Source organism: Lissotriton helveticus, chromosome 4_1, assembly GCF_964261635.1.
Source record: "Lissotriton helveticus chromosome 4_1, aLisHel1.1, whole genome shotgun sequence".
In the NCBI taxonomy this organism is placed as follows: domain Eukaryota; kingdom Metazoa; phylum Chordata; class Amphibia; order Caudata; family Salamandridae; genus Lissotriton; species Lissotriton helveticus.
In genome coordinates, this window is record NC_136063.1 from 1,453,012,650 (window position 1) to 1,453,037,116 (window position 24,467).

Sequence of the window (24,467 nt, forward strand, 5' to 3'; positions counted from 1 at the left end):
GAGCACAGGTGAGGTCCCCAGGGGGTGGAAAAAGGCTCTGGTAAGACCCATTAGGAAAAACTCCACAATTCCATGGACAGACCTGTCCAATCTTAGACCGATATCCCTGCAACCATTCCTAGGAAAACTCACTGAAAAACATGTGAATCGCCACCTATCCATCTATATTGAACAGGCAGGAGGGCTGGATTACTCACAATCCGGTTTTAGGCCCAAACACAGCACAGAGTCAACCCTGATGTCAGTCACAGACGACCAACATATGTATTAGGATAGAGGCCACTCAGTCATCCTGGTACTACTAGACCTGCCGGCGGCGTTCCACACTGTGTCACACAACATCTTGACAAATCGACTGGCAAGCATCGGTCTAGAGAACAAGGCTCTTACCTGGCTAAGGAGCTTCTTATCCATCCGCACCCAATGCGTCACCATGGGTGCCTATCGCTCGGTGGAGGTAGAGATTTTTAAAGGGGTGCCACAGGGCTCTTGTTTGAGCCCGACTCTCTTTAATATCTACGTGGCACCCCTGGCTGGAATTATGCGAGCATATGGTTTCATCCCTGTGTCTTACGCGGATGACACACAGCTCCTTTTTCCCTTTAAATCTCTCACCACCGAGGGTAAAAACTCCTTTTCTCAGGGCATGAAAGCTGTGGCTCAGTGGATGTCATCTAACTGCCTGCAGTGTAATGTAAGCTAGACCGAACTCATGTTGTTCGGGGAGGCAAAAATCCTCTGGACCCCAGATTTGTGGCCACATGATCTGGGACCAGTCCCTGAACCCAAACAGATCGTAAAGAACTTAGGAGTCCGCCTAGATCAGGAGCTTTCACTGAAACAACATAGCAATTATATTGTGGGCTCATGCTTCCACGTGATAAGCCTACTACGCAAAGTCTTCCCTATACTTCCAGACTCGATCAGGAAAACATTGGTTCAGGCCCTTGTCCTTAGCCGTATTGATTACTGTAATGGCTTGCTACTATCTGTAAACGAGGGAGTATTAGCCAAACTCCAAGTGATCCAGAACACTGCGGCCCGCCTGGTCTTGAACGCCCCCCCCCCCGAACTGCGTCCAAACCTCTCCTGGACAAACTGCATTGGCTGTCGGTCCGGCAGAGGACGAAGTTTAAGACATGTTGTCTAATTCACAAGAGCTTAAACGGACTAGGTCCTGCATATCTGAAAAATAAATGTATACCCTACGCCTCTGCACGCTCCCTTAGGTCAAGCAACCAATTCATATTATGTGTGCCCCGTGCGAAGAAGGCCAGGCACGGAGGCAGACCTCTTTCTGTGGTTGGGCCATCGCTATGGAACAAGCTCCCTATAGCTCTCAGACAGTGCTCAGAACATCTGCTGTTTAGAAAGCAACTCAAAACCTTTCTGTTTCAAAACTAGTCCATTTTCGTCTGGTTCCCCTCTGACTGTGTCTTGCTGTGTTCCTAGGGCGCAGAGATACTCCTTCGGGAGTCGATTCGAGCGCGATACAAACCCGCAAATAAAATAAATAAATAAATAAATTTAGCATTACACCTCCCGTACTAGGTCTTACTCTAGATTTGCAGGTTTGTGATTAAGGATATTTTGAATCGCAAAATGTTTTCACAGCTGATCGTCCATTTCATTCTCCAAGAGTTTGCAGACATCTGGAAGGTCAGCAACGGGCTTCTAGTTACTTGGATGTGCAGGGTAGACAGTGGGATCGTTCAAAAGGGTTTTAACTGGGGGTTTTCAGCGTTGTTGCTACAATCCCTTTTGATAATGAGTCATCGAAAAAAGGGAGTAAACAAAGAGCAGGCAAGATGAGGAACCTATGCAACAACCATCTGATGCCAGGCAATATTCATGTTCTGTGGCTTTTAGTTTTCTCATCAGAGGGTCTATTGGCTCATCTGACGCCAGCCAGAAAGTATAAGAAAGTTAGTTGGACGAGGCATGGATCTAACTCGGGATAGTCATTCCCTGAAGTTATGTGACTAAGCACAGTGCTGAAATCACCCCTTTTGTGGAGAAATTTAAGAGATGAGTATTTGAGGCAGAAAGAGGAATATAATTCACAAAGAAAAACCAAAGGTGATGATGGACGGAGCGTTGACAATACAAACACTCACCCCCAGTCAACTGATCTGGGTTTAATCCATCACCGTTCTTTAGCTCACTCAGCCACCCAAGTTCAGACATGGCCATATGCAAATCAGTCTGACCCTGTGCCTCATGGGAATAGTCCAGCCCGAACTGCCAAGCCATGTCTTCCTTGGATCGGAATCAAGCTTCCCAGGACCGGTTTCTGGCATTACAGCCGTCTTCAGCCGGGCTTGCTTGACTCCAGTGGCAAAGTGAGCAAGGGACCCACGTCTGAGCATACCCTGCCAACTTAGGGCGAACAAAGAAAAACCAAAGGTGATCAGTGCCGTCCCTTATAGTCTCGTACTGAATATTCACGGGCGGGGGGGGGAGCCATTTTATCTCCTATGACATCTTTTCAGCTTTTTAAAATATATACAGTGTTGGTTCTCTTCATACAAGATTCATTAGGAGCATTGTTGCATTTGGATGCAAGGCGTCAGACAGGCTCTATGTCTCCTGTGCAACAACTATTTATTCCAGTACACTCAATGCTTCTTTTGGAACACAGTTTTCTGATGTGCATATTCGAATATTTGCTGCTGCAGAAAAAAAATGCATATCCTAGGCACTGACACAGACATTATAGTAACAGAGCATTAAATCGGGATTGAACAGAACAAGAGTTGTTGCATTTTCTTAAACTATGCATATAGTGGATATTCAAAGAGTGCAGAGTGTGTTTCATCCCCGCAAATTGATTCCCTAAAACACAAGTGCGTACAAAGTAGCTCTACAAATCACACAATGCTAGCATGAGTCAATCACAGTGCTAGCCAGCCGCAAACGGGTCCCCAAGAACATAGGTGTGCCACTTTGTTTACCATCACCCATGATGGAAAAGCAAGGAAAGTGGTTTCATGGTTTTGCATCATTGTATTAGTAGTTTAATGATCCTGTCATTAGCAAACAATTATAAGTCCTTGGCTTTAAAGAAAACACTCAACTCCAAGGCATAGGTGACTGAGAGATCTTCAGAAGGAGGTATATGGCTTGAGTCACCCTCTGGCCACGCGTCCCTGTCGCATGGACAAGAAGGACCTGGCACATGCCGGGTGCTGATGTGGTAACCACTGCTACACAGGAACCATAAATAAGCTAGCTGATCGGATGTCTTTTGGGATTGTTTCCATTCCTAACTCTTGTCTGGGGTCTGCTAAAGGAATCCTGATGTAATATGGAGTCTGTAGTGCAGCTGTTCCCTCTGTAGCACTGAATTCTTTCACACTCTGGCAATGCCCTTCTAATGCATTGTGGTATTGCTATAACTACCAAACATGCCTACACTGGTTCAGTAAAGCCTGCAATGCCCAGGCTTCGGGTGCCGCTCTTCTGCTACGCCTGGCAGTGCCAAAGGTAAAGAAGTGTGAGGGCAACTTGAGAATATAAAAACATCAAATATATATATTATATGTATATGGACCACCAAAGTCAGGAACTAGGCAATCATAGTTTCAGAAAAGAAACAGTTCCAAACAGAAATTGAAACAGACACAATTACATTATATTTTACTAAATGCATACAAATATTGTTACAATAAAACCTAAAAAAGCACAATCCCTCGAAAGTCGATGGTTCCATCATCCCATCTGCACCAGTACTGCACCAGTACCTTGGGCAAAAACGGAATAATCACCTTTCCCCACTGTTCAGCCAGGCATTGCAGCCCATCAACTCTCAAACGAAACAGCTTTCTGAGCCAATTCCCAGTATTCATTCCATACTATCATAGAGCATTTTTCAGAGCGGATGCCCTTGGATTGTTAATCGAGGCATCCGGATGAAGTCTCTACAAATTAATATTAAGTTTGAACATAGGCTTGTGTATTTAGACCAAGGACATATTATGCATCTTTAGATGTACTGTGATAATAACTGGTAATGTGTTGTCTCTTGGTCATTTGCACTTTTTCTATACACACAGCTATGACATTTTGTACTTTTGTGGGGTCACTACGAGCACGCAGCACTTTATTTCTGTATTGTTACTTCCTCTTACAAAAATATGTTTGATTGATTGATTGATTGGCTGAGCTGTTTGTATCTGTTCTCACATTAACTTTAAATACATTTAGTCTAGCAATGTTTAAACCTAGCTAACTGAATCTTTAGAGAACTATTGTTTAATCTTAGAGCCCAGTCCCTATCTGGCATGTATGCAGCTTCACTCAACCAGATTCTGCAAGTGCAGGGAGTTTCTTTCAGGGAAATTGTATTCTAACACAGAAATCAGACATGTATGCTTTGCTCACAATGGTTTCACAAAGTATTGTACACTGCAATCCATAAACACATGGCATCATCATATTCTTTTGGAAGTACGCTCTTAAACCATTCCCAAAAATTGACATTTTCGTCATGGGATAACTTAAGTGATCATTTCAGGTAAGGAGTATAATGCAGTGGTGAACACAGTGGGGAGATGTCATGTGTGTTTAAGTCGGGTTACTCTGTAGATAAACCCTATTTGGCCATGGGTACATTTGTTTACCCACTGGAACTCCTTGTAGTAACTGTTAATGGAAAGCTCCCCCTCATCAATATAGAAAGGACAGACTCCCATACTCTTCCTCGTCCTATATTGTAACACACAGAGGTTCTTACAAGTACCTTCCAAGCTCGTCTGTCCTTGTTTGGGCTCAGTTCTGGCCCAGGCACCGATGGGTGAACAGTATTTACAGGAACGTTCCCCTTTTTCTCTTCACAATCACTTATGATTTAAAATCCATGCTTGCATTTCATCCTTCAAACTCAACTATACCCAGAGAAGAAATAGACCTTCATTAAAATCATAAACAACTTGATATGTCTCATGGTCCATCACCTAAAGCAGATTTCCATTCTCCATCACCCAACCCCGCTCCAATTAAAAGGCATGCTATCTAGTGCATGCGCAGTACCTACACATCCATTTGGACTTTCTGGACACATGCACACTAGGAGATCGTTCTGGTCGTGACATAATTGAAGCAAGACCACAGGCTACAAACCAAACCTCTTCGCCTGGAAAGGGCTCTCAATGTGTGGCATGGGAAATTGTACTAGTGATCATATAAAAACTACATCTGTCCTACTGAAACTCTAACTTTATTTCCTATCAGTACATTCTGGTAAAATGTCTTACCTCCCGCAAGGTTATGCTTACAGTAATAATTGTATATCCAGCCCCCTCCCCAATCCACCATGATGGATAGTTTATCAGACAATTCACTGATGTGGTCTTTGGCCATCCAGTCAAATTGGTCTCATCACTGACGTTAGCCCGTATGGGCCAAAAATTTCAAGTGTACCTGAAATCACTGGAATTTACCCAGAATGAATAAGGAATTATAAACATGGCTGGTTACAAGGCAAATGTATCCCTCCCCGCCCCCTCCGCCAAACTGGCCTTGTGTTATCTCCTGAAATGTACCTCCTAACCAAGTTGGAACAGTCAAGGATTGCTTTTTACATTCATACTAATAGATCCTCCCATAATAAAAGAATGACCTATGAACCTCTAGGCCTAAACTAACTTTCCTATTGTGAACAATCTCGCTCCTGCCATCCAGGTGACCTTCTAATGCTTCTGATAAGGCATTCCCAGTTGAACTCAAGGTAAAGCATTATCATCAAGGCCGGCACCTTGATTTCCCTCTCAGCTGGTTATTCACCTAAGACATTATGGCAATGCCCCCATCATAGACTACGCTAATCCCTCCCGTTTAGCAACAGATTTTCCAGGAAGTGACTGTGTACTGCATCTAAAGTGTCCCTATATACATAAGATTATGCAGGCGCTCTTCTGAGAGACTCTGAGTTGTCTCTCTGTATCTTTAGAATATAAGGACTGAAGCATTGCACATAAGGTTGTTCTCTTACGTGGAGTGCAAAGTGGTCCAAGTGGGTAGAAATGATTAAGTGTGCAGAAAAGAGATTTCCTGTGGCGCTGTCCACCTAGATAGATTGGCATGTGCTTCTGTTACATATACACACACATATATGCACACTCACACACACACACACACACACCTAGGTACTAGTCATCATGAAGAGGAAGAGTGCTCCTGGCCCACTGTCCCTGCCATTGGGAAGAAAATTCCTGTGGAGCTCTGCAGTCAAGCCAACTCGTTAGTTTAACCCCACCATACAACACCAAGTTGAGGACTTTCAAGAATGAGTAATAAAATTGCATGGAGCATGAGAGATTTGTGTCTTCAGCTCCATCTCCACACTTTCTCTGGTACCTTGAAGAGTGCCGCATCTTCGTCTCTGTTGTAGTCCTGCTTGCCTGCGTGCTTCCAGGGGATCCGGAAGATGCTCTTCTCATCGTTCTCCCACACCAAGCCCGGGTACTTCCCGCAGTCGATCTGATCAATGAGCCACTGGCGCAGCTTACCATTGCCACCGCAGCTGCTCACCGGTGAAGGCATCCCACATCCTGAAACCTCCTGGTGCATCTCAGTGTGACACAGCTGAAGCCTGGAGAGGGGCAAGAAGCACAAGTCATCAATTGCCACTCACTAGAGTGCAAGCCTGGAAATGCCTTCCTGGCTTTCCGGGTACGCAAACATGTATTCTCTACACAAAGAGAGTGCTCAAATTTTAAAAGCTACTTTGAAGAACTTAGGCCCACATGCATTAAGGGTTTTTGCATTCGCAAACGGTGCGAATCGCAAAATTCGGCCGTTTGCGAATGCAAATCCCATTTTTGGGATGCATGAAGCTTTTTGCTATTTTCGCAATTTAAGAAATCGCAATTTTTTTGCGATTTCTCAAATTGCGATTGCATTTAAGAAATCGCATTTTTGCGATTTCTTAAATGCAATGCATGATTTTAAAAAAAATGCGAATTCGCAAATTAGAAGTGGTAAATTACCATGAAGTTAACCTTCATGGTAATTTTAGAAAACTTTCAAAAATGCACTAAAGTGCATTTTTGAAAGTTTCATTTTAAACACACACATGCCCTTTGGGCATGTGTGTGTGAAAAAAGCACTTTCAGGTACATTTCAGAGGTGCAGGGGGGGTCCTTTGGACCCCCCCTGCACCCTTGATATTGCATTCTCATTTTGCGATTCCTTAATTGCGAATCGCAAAATGAGAATGCCTTCCAATTGATTCCTATGGGCCTCTAGGCCCATAGGAATCAATGTTAAGGGATTCCTTATTTGCGATTCGCAAAATTGGGAATCGCAAATAAGGAAAAATAAGGAATCGCAAATAAAAATACGAATTTTTAATGCATAGGTATTTGCGATTTCTAAATTGCGAATCGTTAATTTTCGCAATTTAGGAATCGCAAATACCAACAATGATGCATGTGGCCGTTAGATTCAGACTGTTCATTCTATTATTTATTTTCTGTTAAAAAGGAGTTGACTTGATATATTTGGTTTGCAACAGCTGGCTAAAGGGAAGATTTCCCTATAGCTACAACAGGTATCTTTTCTACCACTGCCTTGGGGGCTCCCATGTTTGTGCCATATATAAAAGCTCCTGCCGCCCCATCTTGCCTTATTTATTCTGGGGACGGCTACTAATTTAGCTGAACCTGATCTGAGTGTACGCCCTGGTGTATGGCAGGGAAACAACTTTTGAAAGTACTCTGGACCTGTCCGATAAAGAGCTTTATGCACCAGAGATCTTTGGATTTTATCCATCAGCAGCATTGCACTTTGTACAAAGCTTATCATGCAGTCAACTAAGCACAACTTTACCGCTTAAGTGCAAGCACTTTCACCATGTGCTGCTCCACAGATTCTGAGATTGAAAACCAAGGTTGTGTTTCATCTGTATCGTTAACATTATTTACATCTTTACAAAAACATGTGTTTAAATTAGAGGAGTTGTATGGACGTGCGACGCATCACTTTGGACTTCAGTCAGAGCAAAGCACTGAATAAGGAAGAAGGATGTAAATGTAAATGTATTTATATAGCGCAAATCACCGACCCGGTATCTAAGCGCTTGCTTAGGGAACCCGTCCTGGTATTCCCCTGTGAGATACCCCGGCAGGGTATCCACAAGGTGAAAGCCAGGCATCCCGCCGCGAGGGGCCGTAGTGGAGATTAAGCAAGCTATTGCCCAGAGTCGCAGAGTGTGACCCAGTGAGTCGAGTAGGCACCGGAGCGAGAATTGTCGAGTCCGTGGAATTTTTGAGCCCGAGACCCGCCGAGGCGGGGAATCGAACCCTGGTCCACGGCCGATCTCAGCTTCCGGGTCTGCCGCCTCTAACGACATATTGCGCTGCACATGGAGACCAGAGAAGCGCAGTGAGTGTGACGACTAGCAGCTTTCTCAGAATTTCACATGGGGAAACCTTGATGGTGCCTAATATTTTACCAGGTACACACAGAGGCAGATTTATCAATGAGTTGCGTCGCCCTTGTGCCGCGCAAGAGTGACGCAACTACTAAGTCAGATTTATCAAGCCGCTCAAAGCCACCTTGCGTGGCCCTGCATGGTTTGATAAATTTAGAGTAAAGCTAAGCAGTGCAAATTGCTGCCTTGCGAGACTCTGCCCCACGGAGGCGTCCCATGGGTGGAGCATGGGTGTTTCCACGCATCCATCCATGGATTTTGGTGCATTTCCAGATTTACCATTACCGGTAGACCTGGGAATGCGTAAAAATACTACGCCTCCCCAGGTTAAGCGTGAAAAAGAGAAATATCCTTATTTCTCCTCGTTTTTCCCTCTTTCTAGAAAGAGGAAAATGACTCGGAGGAATATGCAGGAAGGTGTCCCTACCTGCACAAAAACAATCCTGTCTGCAACGCAGGCACTCTTGCACCACAGTGCACGGGGGCACACGTTGGCTCTAGGCAGCACAGGAAAGGACAGGAATGTGCCATCTGATGTTAAATATGGAGCATTCCTGTCCTTTTCTTTTCATGCAGTGCTGCAAGGTGGATTGCAGCACTGCCCTGCGCGAAATGTTGATAAATGAGCCCCACAGTCTGAGACCAAAGCATTTCAGATGCATCGTAACAACTACAGTGAACTCTTACTTCAAGCCAGTAGCACATAACCTACTGAAACTTTTTCAGTAACCGTGATCCAAAGACAGAGAGCCTTGTGGGTAGTTTAGAAAAGGGGACGCCATTTGGGGAGACCACAGACATTTGGGTTTTACCAGGTCTGAGAATATGATTGAAGCAAACTTGAATAGAGCTTGTGGGAAATTTTTGCTTGACGTTCAACTCCAGAGAATTGTCTTGCGCAGACTTGACTGCGTTTTTAGTTGCTGTGACTAGGGGATCCTTCTTCTGCAATGTTATCCGAATTCACCCTTATCAATCTGTTTTTTACTCATATTTTATGAGAAAGCCTGGATTTGGAGGTAAGGACAAACCTTGAAAGTGTTTCACCATCAGCCTGCACCAAGTCTAACTCTCTCCTAGAAGATTTGGGGAGGCTTTCAGCCCACAAGAGTTTTCTAAATATTGGGGCAGATTTACAAGAAAGATGCGTAACTTTCCCTGCGCCACCATTACAAATCCTTGTGCCACTATGGATGCGCGGTATCTACAATATGGGGCACCATGGCACAAGGAATGACAGATGCGTCAGAAATTCTGTGGCATCTGTTGATGCAAAAATCACACATTGCTGGACTTGTGTCGCAAGCACGACGCACCTCCAGCGATGCAGGGGGAGACCTATCCTCATTGTACTGCGTCATTCCTCACGCCTGCTTCAAGCAGGCGTAAGAATTTGACACAGTGGCGTCCCAGAAATGGCGCCGTGAAATCTGTTAGATTTCACTGCTTCACTTCTACGAGGCTTTTTTGCATTGGAACACGCATCCTGCATAAATTATACCTAACGCAGGTATAATGTGACGCAGGGCTTTACAACGTGACGCATCTCCCAAGGTGCATCACGTTGTAAATGGGCCGCATTTTTATGCTGCTGCTGCATCACAAAAAGTGACGCAACAGCGGCACAAAAATGACGCAAGGGGCTTGTAAATCTGCCCCATTGTATTTAACGATACAATGTTCTAAACATAATGCTTTTGAGGCACTTCTGAAGAGAAACTACTGAAATAGCCCAACAATTCTGAGCCTGCCCAGTGCCCAAGAGCAATATGTCTCTGCAGCAGCAAATCAGATATCTGGCCATATAAAAACTGTGTGCAACCTCTAGAACTCCTTTAAGAGCTGAATGGGATGAGGATCTCTTGAGCAACCAGCTCTTCCTTCTAGACATTGTGGTCCGAATGGCCAAATCAGTCATACTGCTGAGTTCTGGCAAAAGGCCTCCAATATGGCCACCCAGATCAATACTCTTCTTGCATGTTATGACTGGTATGGAAAAAGAGAGTCCGAATGGCCAATAATTTAGTAAGGTTCACTGGTCAGGGTACATACAATCTGCCTGCTGCTGAAAGGGGGCAGAGTCAGATTGCAGATTAGGGAAGGCACAGATGCTTAAGAAAGTTTCTGTTACTCTGACTTGAGGCAAGGGTTGAAGCGATCCGAGAAATTAAAAAAGGGAGAGTAAGACTGAGTAAGACTGATAGAAACACACCACAGTCCCTTTCCCGTTAACGCGGCCAGTTCCGAAGAAATGTGCCCTATTGAAGCAAGCATGAGTAGATCGGCCCCAAGAAGTGAGTGAGTCGTTTATGATTCATGAGTGGAAGTGCTGGTGTCCCGGATAGAGGCTGTGTGATCTTCGGTGGGTTTCTGGTGGCAGAAGTACGCCTACACTAGGGTCGTCTCAATGGTCTACTTACTCATCGCATGCCGTCAGTTGAGGCAAATCTCAAAAATGTCAGCAGATCAGTCACGTGGCCCCCAAATTCCCCAGCTAACTTTTCAGTAAAAAAAATGGTTCTGTTCCTCTAAAGCAGTTGTGTACAATGGTGAACCAAGAAGGCCTGGTTCATCTTAACTTTCCAAAGTAATCACCACCATTTATTGCCATCTTATGCCAACTTACCTCACTGTTTGCTGCTACAGATATATGAGGCTCCTGGAAACTGGAGGCCTTTAAAATCTGGCCCTCATGGACAAAGGCTGGGCAATTATAGGCTGACCTGCCATGCAGTTCAATGTCCCTCAAGCAAAGTGCTACCTGGACTAGTGCTGTCACTAAACTTTGAGAAATACCCATCAAAACAGTCATGTGTGCTTCAGAAAAAACATTTCAGCATCTGCCCTGATGTAGAGAACTGGAGGAATACAATGAGCAAGTGAGGTAAACAGAGAAGAAGGTGACAGGGTAAAGGGAGGAAGAGACTCGTGGTGAAAGATCAAGGAATGCGCACGGCGTAGCCAGGGATCGATCATTAACCCAGTTGCAAATGGACCAAACTGCAGCCCACACAACCGTACCCCAGTCTAATAAAAAGATGCAAATCAAAGTGTTAATAATACTTATAAACATTGCATTTTTATAGTTAGAGAACAGATTAACCATGATGTGTTCTTAAATTCATGCAGGGGGAGTGCTCAATTTATTATGAACCTTTGAATGGTGGAATGCATAAGAGGCTTTCCACAGCTATGCAAAATTAGACTCTTCCCAAAATTCTTATTGGGCAGGGAAATGTCATGTAATAATCATGATCTTAGACGTCTTATTAGATTTCCAACTGTAAATGTCAATGTGGGTGATCAGCAGAAACATTTGAACAGAATGAATGTGAGGGGCCTCTGCATATGTCACCAAGGGAACAATGAAATCCTCTTTTGCTGGGGCGAAATAAACTGAATATTGTCTAGGTAGATATGCCAATCCTTTAACGCATGGGCATGCCATTTGAATGTCTTAGTTATATTGTATTTTATGGAATTCTGTGCCACAGCCAATGTGACTATCTTTGTTATATCGTCTTTTTTGGATCTGAAGCATTCCTCGCTGGGCTTGCTGATGTAAAATGAACTTTCTCTGCGGTTTCGCCTCATACCTTTATTTATCTGGTCAACCTGTTATATATAACAAAACCCTTGAGAGCAACTGCATTTTTTCATGCTATTACTTATCATTTACATAAAATCTAAAGCACATTTGATGACACAATGCTTGTTTTCATGTTGCAAGCAACTATATCAAAATAAAAACTGTATGAAATTTGTTATTTATATAATCAGTCAAAAGAGTCACGGAGACATGTCATTGGCAATTTGTACATTAATGGGACTACATATTATCTTTGTTGTATTCAACACAACTGTTTTCTTGAACAACCATATCTTATTGTCATCACAGATCCTATAAATGTTTATGTTCTTGAGGTGAGGTGAAGTGTGGTGGAAAAAGGAGGGATGCATTGGTATTCGATTGATAAGGCGTACGCTTTATCAAGAGTAACTCATAAAAACAACAAACTACTCATCAGCTGAAAAAGGGTGGCTTGACACCTGTAGACCTAGGACACTTTAACGTTCCATATTAACACTGTGCAGGGGTGCAACTAGAGCCAAATTTCAGCAGGGGTAATACGTCCAGCAATGCAGAGCCAACTTTCGGGGGGGGGGGCTAATACTTCCAGCAATGTGTCTCCTTGTATAATGTAACTGGTGCTCATGCAAAGTGCCTCAATACCTTCGGGTGGAGTTTGAGCTGTAAAAAACTGCTAAAAAACAAAGCCTAAGGTTACTTTTCAGGACATGAATTCACACACTGTGGCAGCAAAAGTAATTTACAACTTTAAGGAATAGGCAGAGTGGAGATGCAGGGGCTCTAGGATCAAAAACAACAAAGCCTCGTTATCAAGTAAATGGTATTTTAAAGACCTGTATAATACTCAGGTGCGGCTGTGATTAGACGCCAGACCAGCCAGCCCACAGCAGCTCAAGAACTGTCTGTGTGTGTCTGGGAAGCTGTCTCAGCCTGGGCTGACACGCACAACGGGAGGCTGAAGACCTTTGAGCCCTATGGCGTTGCGCGCCTGATACTGTCTATATGGCGGCGAGTGTGGGTCATATTAGATTGCTTTCAACCATGACAGCAATGACATAGTGCTTTTGCATAATCGTAATAGGTGGTACAGATAGGTTTTTCTCCAAGCACTCAGTGTGGATTGAAGCAGCATATTTTGGCGCTTAAATGTTACGTCCCCGGCCTTGCCTCAAGAAAATCTCACTACAGGCTGATGCCTCCTACTGCACTGTTAAACCCTTCCATGCTTGTGACAGAACCACGCCGTCATGAGCCACGGGTGGCGTGTGCTCATGACGGCGTGGTTCGGTCATGCCGCGGCCGCTCCACCCATGCGGCACTGATTCCCCGCCTGCGCGGGCGAAATAATTAGTGGGCGGAGTTGTGACAGAACCACGCCGTCAAAAGCACAGCCCGCCCGTGGCTCATGATGGCGTGGTTCCGTCACCAGCATGGTGGCGCCGCGCGACCCCCCCTCCCCCCCAGCGCCACGGCGGAATTACCGCCGCGGCCAAGGGGTTAAATAACTGCAGTGAGATAATCTGTAATCACATTAACTGGCATGTTAAAATAGGACTAACACAGCCATCAAAGACTGAGTGAGGATAACCAGTGCACCCTGAAGATGTGTGTGAAGGAGACTCAGCGCTAGCCTGGCACAGGAAGAGAAGGTATGTGCTTGTGGTGTTCTCGCAGAGTAAGGGACAGGCTGGCACAGAGGCGTAGTTATGTCAATGTTTCAAACTATAAAAGCAGTTGGCCTCAGGATGGAGGGGTGCAATGACCAAGGTTCGGGATGGACTGCTTCCATGAGAAATAAAGTCAATGCTAAATTGCTTTAGGTCGGCCTATGTCTAGAGTGGCACAGTGGGCAAAAACAATGGTTTGGAATGCTACTCAGAATGATTGCCAGTGGTTAGACTATCATGCATGCCAACAAAACAGATTCAGGTGGGAGAATTTTTTAAGCAAAAAATTGATTTATTTTAGCTGTCTCCCGCCTAAAATTGCCTCTGCTTTAATAGAAGTTAAATGCAGAAATGCATTCCCCCCTTTTTTTCAAAATCTCCCCCTTTTCTGTTCTAAAATGTTGGCATGTACAAGCATTTTTCCATTCAGCTTTTGGATGTTTATTGACAGTAGTATGCCTGGAAACCTTGGATTGGCGCAGCTGTCCAAACCTACTACTGCCAATGTTTGTAAATTCTAAAAAGTAGTACATTTACACTGATTCAAGGAGTATCTCCAGGGGTACATATTTATTCATTTTTTGGAACACTGGTCACTATTTATATTTTGGTTCCCAATCCAAACAAGCACTGGCAAAACCAGTAGGTTTGGCACTGGCCACCAGCTTTCTGGCAATTCTTGGTTTGTCATGGTTTTTGTAAAACTTTATTGTTTGGGAATATACCAGCACTCATCAATCTAAACAATACGAATAACACTAATAATTTTCTACAGTCAAAAACATACATTACCATAGTACTACCTAGCACTGAAGAAAGGAAAGAAGGAAGGGCGGGAGGGAGGAAGGGAGATAGAAAGGAAGGGAGGGGTGGATTGAATGCATGAATGAATGAATGGAATGCTGTGAATTAGCAGCAGTCTGAAAAGCAAAATACTCCAAAAGGAATTTACAACAGCATTGGCAGGAAATCTGATAGAGATGCAATTTGCATCAGAAGCTTCCTGCTATCATAGGGTCTACAAACAAAGGTCCCACTAAAGTAATTATAATTAAAAAAAATACTGGCACTGAAAGGAACTAGCTTGTATCTAGATGTGATCCTTGTGAAAGAGCAAAATGCACTCACTCAAAGTAAAGTTAACCAATGGCTTAATTATGCTGACCCATTGCCCATGCCTGTGGTTCCCAAACTGTGCGCCGCGGCGCCCCGGTGCGCCGTAATGAGGTGCCAGGGGCGCCGCGCACACTAGGGTGACCAACCGTCCGTAAATTCCACGGGCCTTTTATCTGTAATTTTGGCCATCACAGGGAGCAGTGCTGCTCCCCTGTGAGAGGCCTCACCCCTGCTGCTGGAGCCGCCTCGCACTCCTCCAGGAACACAAGAGCAGCCCCTCCCGCCCATTGTCATTCATTATGCCGCTGATTGCCACTTACTGAATGACAATGGGGCAGTCTGGGGGTGTGACACCATGTGGCGGCCTCCTCCTGCCTCAGGGTACAGAAGGGCATTCTGTACGATTAAAAAGTAAAATGCCCACGCTGCAACGTTAGAAAACACTTCATTCAAAGAAGCCTGTAAAACAAGTTAAAAATAACTGGTTATCGTTCTCTCACTGTCCTGTCATTTTAGAACTGAAGTATTTCCAATATTGTATTAAACAAAGCCATGGTTGCTCCTTTTTTTTTTAAGGAACTAGCAACCATTGACAAAGCCAATAGTCCTGGCTTGTTGATGTGTAATGATACTTGCTGTATTATATATCCTGATGCAATGACAGAGACAACATAATACCAGTGAGGCGGAACACTATGCTAAGCGCAGATTTTTAGCCTAGGTGTTTTAAGCTGCGCTCTTAATTACGTCAAACACCCCCTTTGAAGAGACCCCCCAGTTTTTTTACACCGCTTAAAGCCCTGGAAACAACACCATGTTACAGTAACCTCACATCCTGGCACTGTGCATCATGCATGACTTCTACGTTTTCAGTCTGCCTATGTGCAGGGGCATAGTGAACTCTCCACCAGCCCACCCCTTGCTGTAGTTCATTCTTGATGGGACTCTTCTGCCTGCAACTCTGCAAACAAAGGCTCAGCTCATAATGTTAAAAGGTGGGTGAGTAAATAAGTGACGGAATGGCTGGATGGATTACTGAAAGGATGAATGCATGAATGAAAGGGGGAATGGATAGATAATGAAAGAAAGGATGGATGGATGAGTGAATGAATGGAAGTATGGATGAGAGAAAAGGTAAATAGATGGATGTATGGGTGGGAGGGTAGATGTATGGGTGGAAGGGTAGATGGATGGGTAAAAGTGTGGATGGGTGTGTGAAAGGATGGATGGATGAGTGAAAGGGCAGCTGATGGGCGAGTGAATTGGTGGATGGGTGTGTGAAAGGATGGATGGGTGGATGAATTGTGGGACACCCCCGCGCCGCACGGCCACCAGCTGCTGCGTGTGCCCCCTCGCTGTGCCTAGCTGCCTCGCTGCCGGCCGACCCGGCTGTAGTTTGTTTTGTTTTTGTTTTGTCGATCAATTGTGCCTGTTTTCTTGACTGTCTTTCCCCGTGTTAAGCATTTTTGTCAATCCTTTGTGCTTGTTTCAGAGTCTTTCCCCGTGTTAAGCATTTTTGTCAATCCTTTGTGCTTGTTTCAGAGTCTTTCCCCGTGTTAAGCATTTTTGTCAATCCTTTGTGCTTGTTTCAGAGTCTTTTCCCCGTGTTCAGTGTTTTCCCGCTGTTCTCCAATCTTTTGTGCCTGTTTAGCAAGTGCGCTTTGTTTTTTCATCTGTGCCTGCCCCTTCGTCATCTCTGCCCGCTCTGTCTCCCGCCCTCCTCGCCGCCCCCCGCTTCCCGCCACTACCGCCGACCCCGCCCCTTTTCTCCTTCTGTTCCCTCCCCGCTCCCGCCTCCCAGCTGCTCCGCCCACCCGCGCACTTGGCCTCATAAGGCGACCGTGCGACACAGGTGAGTGTGACCCACTTGTGGGACACCCCCGCGCCGCACGGCCACCAGCTGCTGCGTGTGCCCCCTCGCTGTGCCTAGCTGCCTCGCTGCCGGCCGACCCGGCTGTAGTTTGTTTTGTTTTTGTTTTGTCGATCAATTGTGCCTGTTTTCTTGACTGTCTTTCCCCGTGTTAAGCATTTTTGTCAATCCTTTGTGCTTGTTTCAGAGTCTTTCCCCGTGTTAAGCATTTTTGTCAATCCTTTGTGCTTGTTTCAGAGTCTTTCCCCGTGTTAAGCATTTTTGTCAATCCTTTGTGCTTGTTTCAGAGTCTTTTCCCCGTGTTCAGTGTTTTCCCGCTGTTCTCCAATCTTTTGTGCCTGTTTAGCAAGTGCGCTTTGTTTTTTCATCTGTGCCTGCCCCTTCGTCATCTCTGCCCGCTCTGTCTCCCGCCCTCCTCGCCGCCCCCCGCTTCCCGCCACTACCGCCGACCCCGCCCCTTTTCTCCTTCTGTTCCCTCCCCGCTCCCGCCTCCCAGCTGCTCCGCCCACCCGCGCACTTGGCCTCATAAGGCGACCGTGCGACACAGGTGAGTGTGACCCACTTGTGGGACACCCCCGCGCCGCACGGCCACCAGCTGCTGCGTGTGCCCCCTCGCTGTGCCTAGCTGCCTCGCTGCCGGCCGACCCGGCTGTAGTTTGTTTTGTTTTTGTTTTGTCGATCAATTGTGCCTGTTTTCTTGACTGTCTTTCCCCGTGTTAAGCATTTTTGTCAATCCTTTGTGCTTGTTTCAGAGTCTTTCCCCGTGTTAAGCATTTTTGTCAATCCTTTGTGCTTGTTTCAGAGTCTTTCCCCGTGTTAAGCATTTTTGTCAATCCTTTGTGCTTGTTTCAGAGTCTTTTCCCCGTGTTCAGTGTTTTCCCGCTGTTCTCCAATCTTTTGTGCCTGTTTAGCAAGTGCGCTTTGTTTTTTCATCTGTGCCTGCCCCTTCGTCATCTCTGCCCGCTCTGTCTCCCGCCCTCCTCGCCGCCCCCCGCTTCCCGCCACTACCGCCGACCCCGCCCCTTTTCTCCTTCTGTTCCCTCCCCGCTCCCGCCTCCCAGCTGCTCCGCCCACCCGCGCACTTCGCCTCATATGGCGACCGTGCGAACGCGCAGCGTTGACGCGCAGCGGGCGCGCCGATTGTGCGCCGAAGGCGCGCCAAAGGTAAGCCCGTCTGCGCCCGTCCGCGACCGGATCGCGACCAGCGCCAGGACCCCTGGCCCCCACCGACGGAAGCCGACCCGACGAACCTACAGCGCCGCCGACCTCACCGCACTCAACACCGGCCACATCCCAGGATGTCACCGAGCCGCCCCGAAGCACACCCACGGACCCTTCAGCTGCCTCGCCTGCAAGTTCACCTGCATCCGGACCGTCCCTGCACCCGCCAAGCCGAACTCCAGCAGCACCCACCTCAAGTGCATCCTGCTCAACACCCGCTCCGTCCACAGACACGCCGTAGAACTCTGGAACCTGCTCGACACCACCGCCCCCGACGTTGCCTTCATCACCGAGACCTGGATGAACGCCTCCTCAGCCCCAGACATCGCCATCGCCATCCCAGAGGGCTACAAGATCACCCGGAGGGACCGCGACAACCAGACCGGAGGAGGCATCGCCATCATCCACAGAGACACCATCCGCATCACGACCAACACCGACGACACCCTCACCACCGCTGAACACCTGCACTTCCAGATCCACACCAACCCGAAGACCACCCTCAGAGGCACCCTGATCTACCGACCCCCGGGACCACGCACACGATTCAGCGAGGACATCGCCGACTTCGTCAGCCCGCACGCTCTCCCCTCCGCCGACTACATCCTCCTGGGGGACCTCAACTTCCACCTGGAGAACAACAACGACCGCAACACCATCACCCTGCTCGACAACCTCGACAACCTCGGACTCAAGCAACTGGTGACCACCCCCACCCACCTCGCCGGACACACACTCGACGCCATCTTCTCATCCAGCAAAGACGTCACCTTCAGCCACGCAACAGGACTCCACTGGACGGACCACAGCTGCGTCCACTTCACCTTCAGAAGAACGACGATCCACCACCTCCAGCAACAGGTTGCTCGAAGAAGCTGGAACAAGATCACAGCCGACCAGCTCACCGCCTCCCTGAGCCAGCACCCTCCCGCCAACTCAGCGAACCCCAGCCAGGCCGCCGACAACCTCACGAAGTGGATCAGCAACTGCGCGGACGAACTCGCCCCTCTAAGGACCCCGCCCAGCAGATCCTGCAGCAGAAAAACACCATGGTTCACCGACGAACTCAAGTGCTCCAAGAAGAACTGTCGAGCCCTCGAGAAAGCCTGGAGAAGGGAACCAACGACGGACAACATGACCACCCTCAAGCTCGCCACCCGGAAACACCACCAACTGATCCGCGCCACCAAGAAAAATGCATACAAGGACCGGCTGGACAACAACGCACACAACTGCAAGGAACTCTTCAACATCGTGAAAGAGCTCTCCAACCCCAACGCCGGAAACAACGACATCACACCGTCGCAAGACCTCTGCAACTCCCTCGCGTCCTACTTCCACAACAAGATCACGGACATACACAACAGCTTCAACAACCAACCAACGCAAGCCACAACCGCAACGACGCCACCATCCACCACCCTCCGCACCTGGACCCCGATCAGCACCGAAGACACCATCCGCACCATGAACTCCATCCATTCCGGATCTCCGACTGACCCCTGCCCTCACCACGTCTTCAACAAGGCCGACGCTGTCCTCGCACCCCACCTGCGGGACATCATCAACACCTCCTTCGACTCCGCCACCTTCCCTGAGAGCTGGAAGCACGCCGAACTCAGCGCTCTCCTCAAGAAACCCACAGCAGACCCCACCGACCTCAAGAACTACCGTCCCATCTCGCTCCTCCCGTTCCCGGCCAAAGTCATCGAGAAGACCGTCAACAAACAGCTGGCCGCCTTCCTCGAGACGAATGGATCCCTCGACCCCTCACAGTCCGGCTTCCGAGCGAACCACAGCACCGAGACCGCCCTCATCGCCGCCACCGACGACCTTCGAACTCTGATGGACAACGGAGAAACAGCGGCCCTCATCCTCCTGGACCTCTCCGCGGCTTTCGACACTGTCTGCCACCGCACCCTAGTACAGCGCCTCAGCAACATCGGAATCCAGGAGAAGGCACTGGAATGGATCACCTCCTTCCTCGACGGAAGAACACAAAGAGTCCGCCTACCACCGTACAAGTCAGAAGCCACCAAAGTCATCTGCGGCGTACCCCAAGGATCCTCGCTGAGCCCAACCCTCTTCAACGTCTACATGAGCCCCCTCGCGGCCATCGCACGCCAACACAACCTGAACATCATCTCCTACGCCGACGACACCCAGCTGATCCTCTCCCTGACCAACGACCCCGCCACCGCCAGAGCCAACCTGCACGAAGGGATGAGAGACGTAGCCGAATGGATGACGACCAGCCGCCTGAAACTGAACTCAGACAAGACGGAGGTCCTCATCCTGGGCTCCACGCCCTCCGCCTGGGACGACTCCTGGTGGCCCCCCGCCCTGGGCACCGCACCCAAACCGACGGACCACGCACGCAACCTGGGCTTCATCCTGGACTCCTCCCTCTCCATGACCAGACAAGTCAACGCCGTCTCCTCGTCATGCTTCAACATCCTGCGCATGCTACGTAAGATCTTCCGGTGGATCCCCACCGAGACGAGGAAGACGGTCACCCAAGCCCTCGTCACCAGCCGACTGGACTACGGCAACGCCCTCTACGCCGGTACCACTGCCAAACTCCAGAAGAGACTCCAGCGGATCCAGAACGCCTCGGCGAGACTCATCCTCGACATCCCCCGACGCAGCCACATCTCCGGACACCTGAGAGATCTGCACTGGCTCCCGGTCAACAAGAGAATCACCTTCCGGCTCCTCACCCACGCGCACAAAGCCCTACACGACCAAGGCCCGAGCTACCTCAACAACCGGATCAACTTCTACACTCCCAAGCGCCTCCTCAGATCAACCAACCACGCCCTCGCCGCCGTCCCCCGCATCCGAAGAGCGACAACAGGAGGAAGATCCTTCTCCTACCTGGCCGCCAAGACCTGGAACTCACTTCCGACCAATCTGCGCCTGACCCAAGACCACCTCTCCTTCAGGAAGAAGCTCAAGACCTGGCTGTTCGAGCAGTAGCGGCACCCCCCCCCCTCCCAGCGCCTTGAGACCCTACGGGTGAGTAGTGCGCTCTACAAATGACCTGATTGATTGATTGATTGATTGAATGAAAGGGTAGATGATGGGCAAGTGAATGGGGGGATGGATGAATTGATAAGTGAAATGGTGAATGGATGGATGAGTGAAAGGGTGGATGTAAGGATTGATGAGTTAGTGAAAGGGGGTAGATGGACAAAAGGATGGACAGATGAGTGAAGTGAAAGGGTGGATGGATGAGAGAACGGATGGCTGGATGAGTGAACGGATGGTTGGATGAGTGAACGGATGGTTGGATGAGTGAAAGAATGGATGAGTAATAGGATCAATGGACGGATTCATGAATGGATGAGCAAATGGGTGGGTAGATGGATGGATAAGTGAAAAGGGGATGGAGAGAGAAAGGGAGGATGAATGACTGAAAGGGTGAATGGATGGAAGGATAAATGACTGGGTGAATGGATGAGTAAGTGAATGGGTGGATGGATGAGTAAGTGAATGGATGGCTGGGTGGAAGAGTGGATGCATGGATGATTGTACAGATGGATGGGGTGAAAAGGTGGGTAGATGAATAATGGATGGATGAGTGAAAGGGTGGATGGAGGGATGGATGAGTGAAATGATGGACGGAAGGATATATGGTGGATAGGTGTGCAAATGGTTGAATATGTTTGGATATAGATGGGCACACAGATGGAAGGACAGACCTTTTTAGTGTAAAAATAAGGCTGGGGATACTGATTACGACAGACCAAACTCAATGTTCCATTTTCTCAGAGCGGGTCTCAGTACCAAAAGGTACTGAAAGCAGCAGCTGGCATAAATAAGGGTTTGGGACCAGGCACTCTGTTGGGGGAAAAAACGATGGATTGGGATGCAGCCAAAGTGATTGCCAGTGGATGAGATTAATAATTCAAGCATTCGAACCAATATAATACCTTCATTGCGTCCCAAATACTTTAAGGAAGATAACAGGAGGTACACACCACCCACCCACCCACCGGTAAAAAAATGGTGGGGAGCCACGGCCAACTGCAGTTTAGGTCAGGGGAGCCACAGGTCCAAAAAGTTTGGGAACCACTGGCCCATGCAGTCTGCTGCAGTGGGCAGAAGTAAAATGTGAATGACATAACAGGCCAATGGATGAAGAGAGGTGGCTCAAAGCTCCCATTTGTATGTACATTATACATATTTTAGTCAAATCAACAGGTGTTGGCTAACGCCAGACTGAAAATAAACAAGTTAAAACATCATAGTGAATGGAGAATAATGACAAACATTGACACAGACATAGCAGACCCAACTACTGAGTCAAGAATACATTCATTTGAAGTTTGAGGGTCACCTTTCCTAATTTGATCCTTCCCGTCCCTACGCTTGTATTCTTCCTCTTAATCATGTAAAGCGCTCTGATACCCTCACGGGTCTGGTTCGCGCTCTATAAAACTATAAAATAAAGCAATAAATATCCCGGCCCCATCCTTTAACGCTACACTCCTTGGCTTGCAGCGCGAGGTGGGCACTGTGCATAACAGGCTGGCCACAGGGAAGAGCTGGTGGGTAAGAGAGCAGCTGACAACCTATTGCAAAAAAGAACCGCCTTGCATACTTTTTGCAACAATCTGGTGTGGCGGAACATCGGTGTGCATGTACAATGTGTGACCGCCTGGCACAGGGTGTGAGATAGGTATAAGGGGAGTTTGTGATAGTCTGGCAGACGGGAGAGGTAGGGTGCAAGCAGAATCTGTGACAACAGGAACGGGTAAGAGATGGGGCGTACGCAGGGCCGGACTGGGAACAGAAACGGGCCCTGGCAAACTGCTCAGCCGGTCCCCCCTTGGGTGAGGGGGGAGTGCAGCCGAGCAGTTTGCGAGGGCCGGTTTTGGACGATTTTGTTACAGGGGGCGATATTGCTGACCCCGGTAACAAAAACGGCCCCCCCAGGGGCCCAAAACCGGCCCCCACCCTAGAGGCCTACCAGGGAAATGCCCGGTGCCCGTTATGGCCAGTCCGGCCCTGGGCGTATGCACAGCGTGTAACGATCTAGCATTGGGGAAAACGCATACATGTCAACCCTCCCGATTCAGGCGGGAGACTACAGATTTCAAGGCTAGTCTTCCGCCTCTCGATTCCTACATGCATAAACCCAATTAGGATTGCAGAATCATGACGTGCTGGAATGAAGGAAGCTTGAACTCGGAAAAATATATCCTGAGCCAGATCGCTTTGCCCTTAATTCTTGGATGGGGGGAGATTAGAGAATTTGATGGGCCTCAACATTTAATTTGTGGGAGTTTTACATAGAATCTGATTGTGTTTGCACTGTTATTAAACTGCCAAAAATGAAAGACTGATTGTCTGTCACTATACATGCCAATAGACCAGATTCAGGCAGATTGCCTCCACTTCAGTCTAAAACAATGGGGAAAACACATTCTCCCGACTATGTTTTAAACATCTCCCACTTGCCTGCTCTAAAATGTTGGCATGTATGTAAACGGCCAAAAGAGAGAAAAAGCGTGCGGGCTGGCACCAGGACTGCAGGGGTGCATGTATTATGCAGCAGACTGGCACAGGAGAGACCACTTCCGAGTCAAATGCTTCTCTGACGCTGCCAAGTTAAAATGGCATATAGAATATCAGTTAGCATCAGGTAGGTTCCTAGCAACAAAAAACTGGATGGTGGCATGCGTCAACTGTCGGGGCATCCGTAAGCCCCGAACCGTGCATCCGCCGGTGATTCTGTGAGATCTGTCTACAAGGGTGTCCGGTGCCCAGAGGTAGCGCTGAGACTGTTCTCAAGTGAGGACAAACTGAGCGACACACGGGGGTGTGGAGGGGACTTTCACCAGCTCATGCCCAATGTGGGTAACATACATGGGGGGTGGGGTGAGTCCCCCACATAGGCAGATTTGTGATTTTGGCATCTTCTTCAACATGATACCCAGCGCTGCTTTAGCCCTTCGTAGCACACTAACACATACTCTCCCTAGGATGACGTGTGCCACCTGCTGCGTGATTAGCCTTTCTCTAGCAGTGACCAAGTCTAGACACACGACAGCCACAGAAGAACCACACCAGACGCACATACATCCCTCTTACCTTTCTGCGCCCCGCTGTCCTCAAACTTACAGGAGGTGAACCAAAGCGTGCGCTGAGCAGCGGGCGAGCGTGCACTTTGTGTTTATAAGGGCGGCGGGGGCTGGGCATGAGCAGGGGGAGGGGGGCTGTGGCCCAGGGCGGGGCCAGGCCAGGCCCTAGGAGCTCTCTGCCGCCCCCGCTCATTCTCACGCCGCTGCACCAAGGGGAACCCCGACTCCAGCAGCGACAAGATCCCCACTCACTTTACCGTAACAAGCGGCACTTCGGTAAAACGCACAGCGCATCACGGAGCAGGGTCTCCAAATGTCCGGCGCCTACGTATATATAGATTTTATTTTATTGTTTTTATTTTTATTATTTTTTTTATATTCCAAATTTGATATTCTACTTTCTCTCTTTAAACTATCACTCATTCGACCCCAGTAGAAACTTTATTATGCGAAGTCTCCCTTTTCAGGGTTTCAAAAT

The 24,467-nt window shown here is 47.9% G+C and overlaps 1 protein-coding gene across 1 annotated transcript in view; it reads right to left on the reverse strand.

Annotated features, from left to right (window-relative positions):
- Positions 1 to 24,057, reverse strand: part of IRF4 (interferon regulatory factor 4) — an 85,226-nt gene extending 61,169 nt beyond the window's left edge. The window contains exons 1-2 of the mRNA XM_078688029.1: positions 24,000 to 24,057; positions 6,358 to 6,592 (exon numbers count right to left, since the gene is read on the reverse strand). Coding sequence (XP_078544155.1) covers positions 6,358 to 6,570 — 213 coding nt within the window. The 5' untranslated portion in view covers positions 6,571 to 6,592; positions 24,000 to 24,057. The remainder of the gene's footprint in view (positions 1 to 6,357; positions 6,593 to 23,999) is intronic.
- Between the last annotated feature and the right edge of the window lie 410 nt (positions 24,058 to 24,467).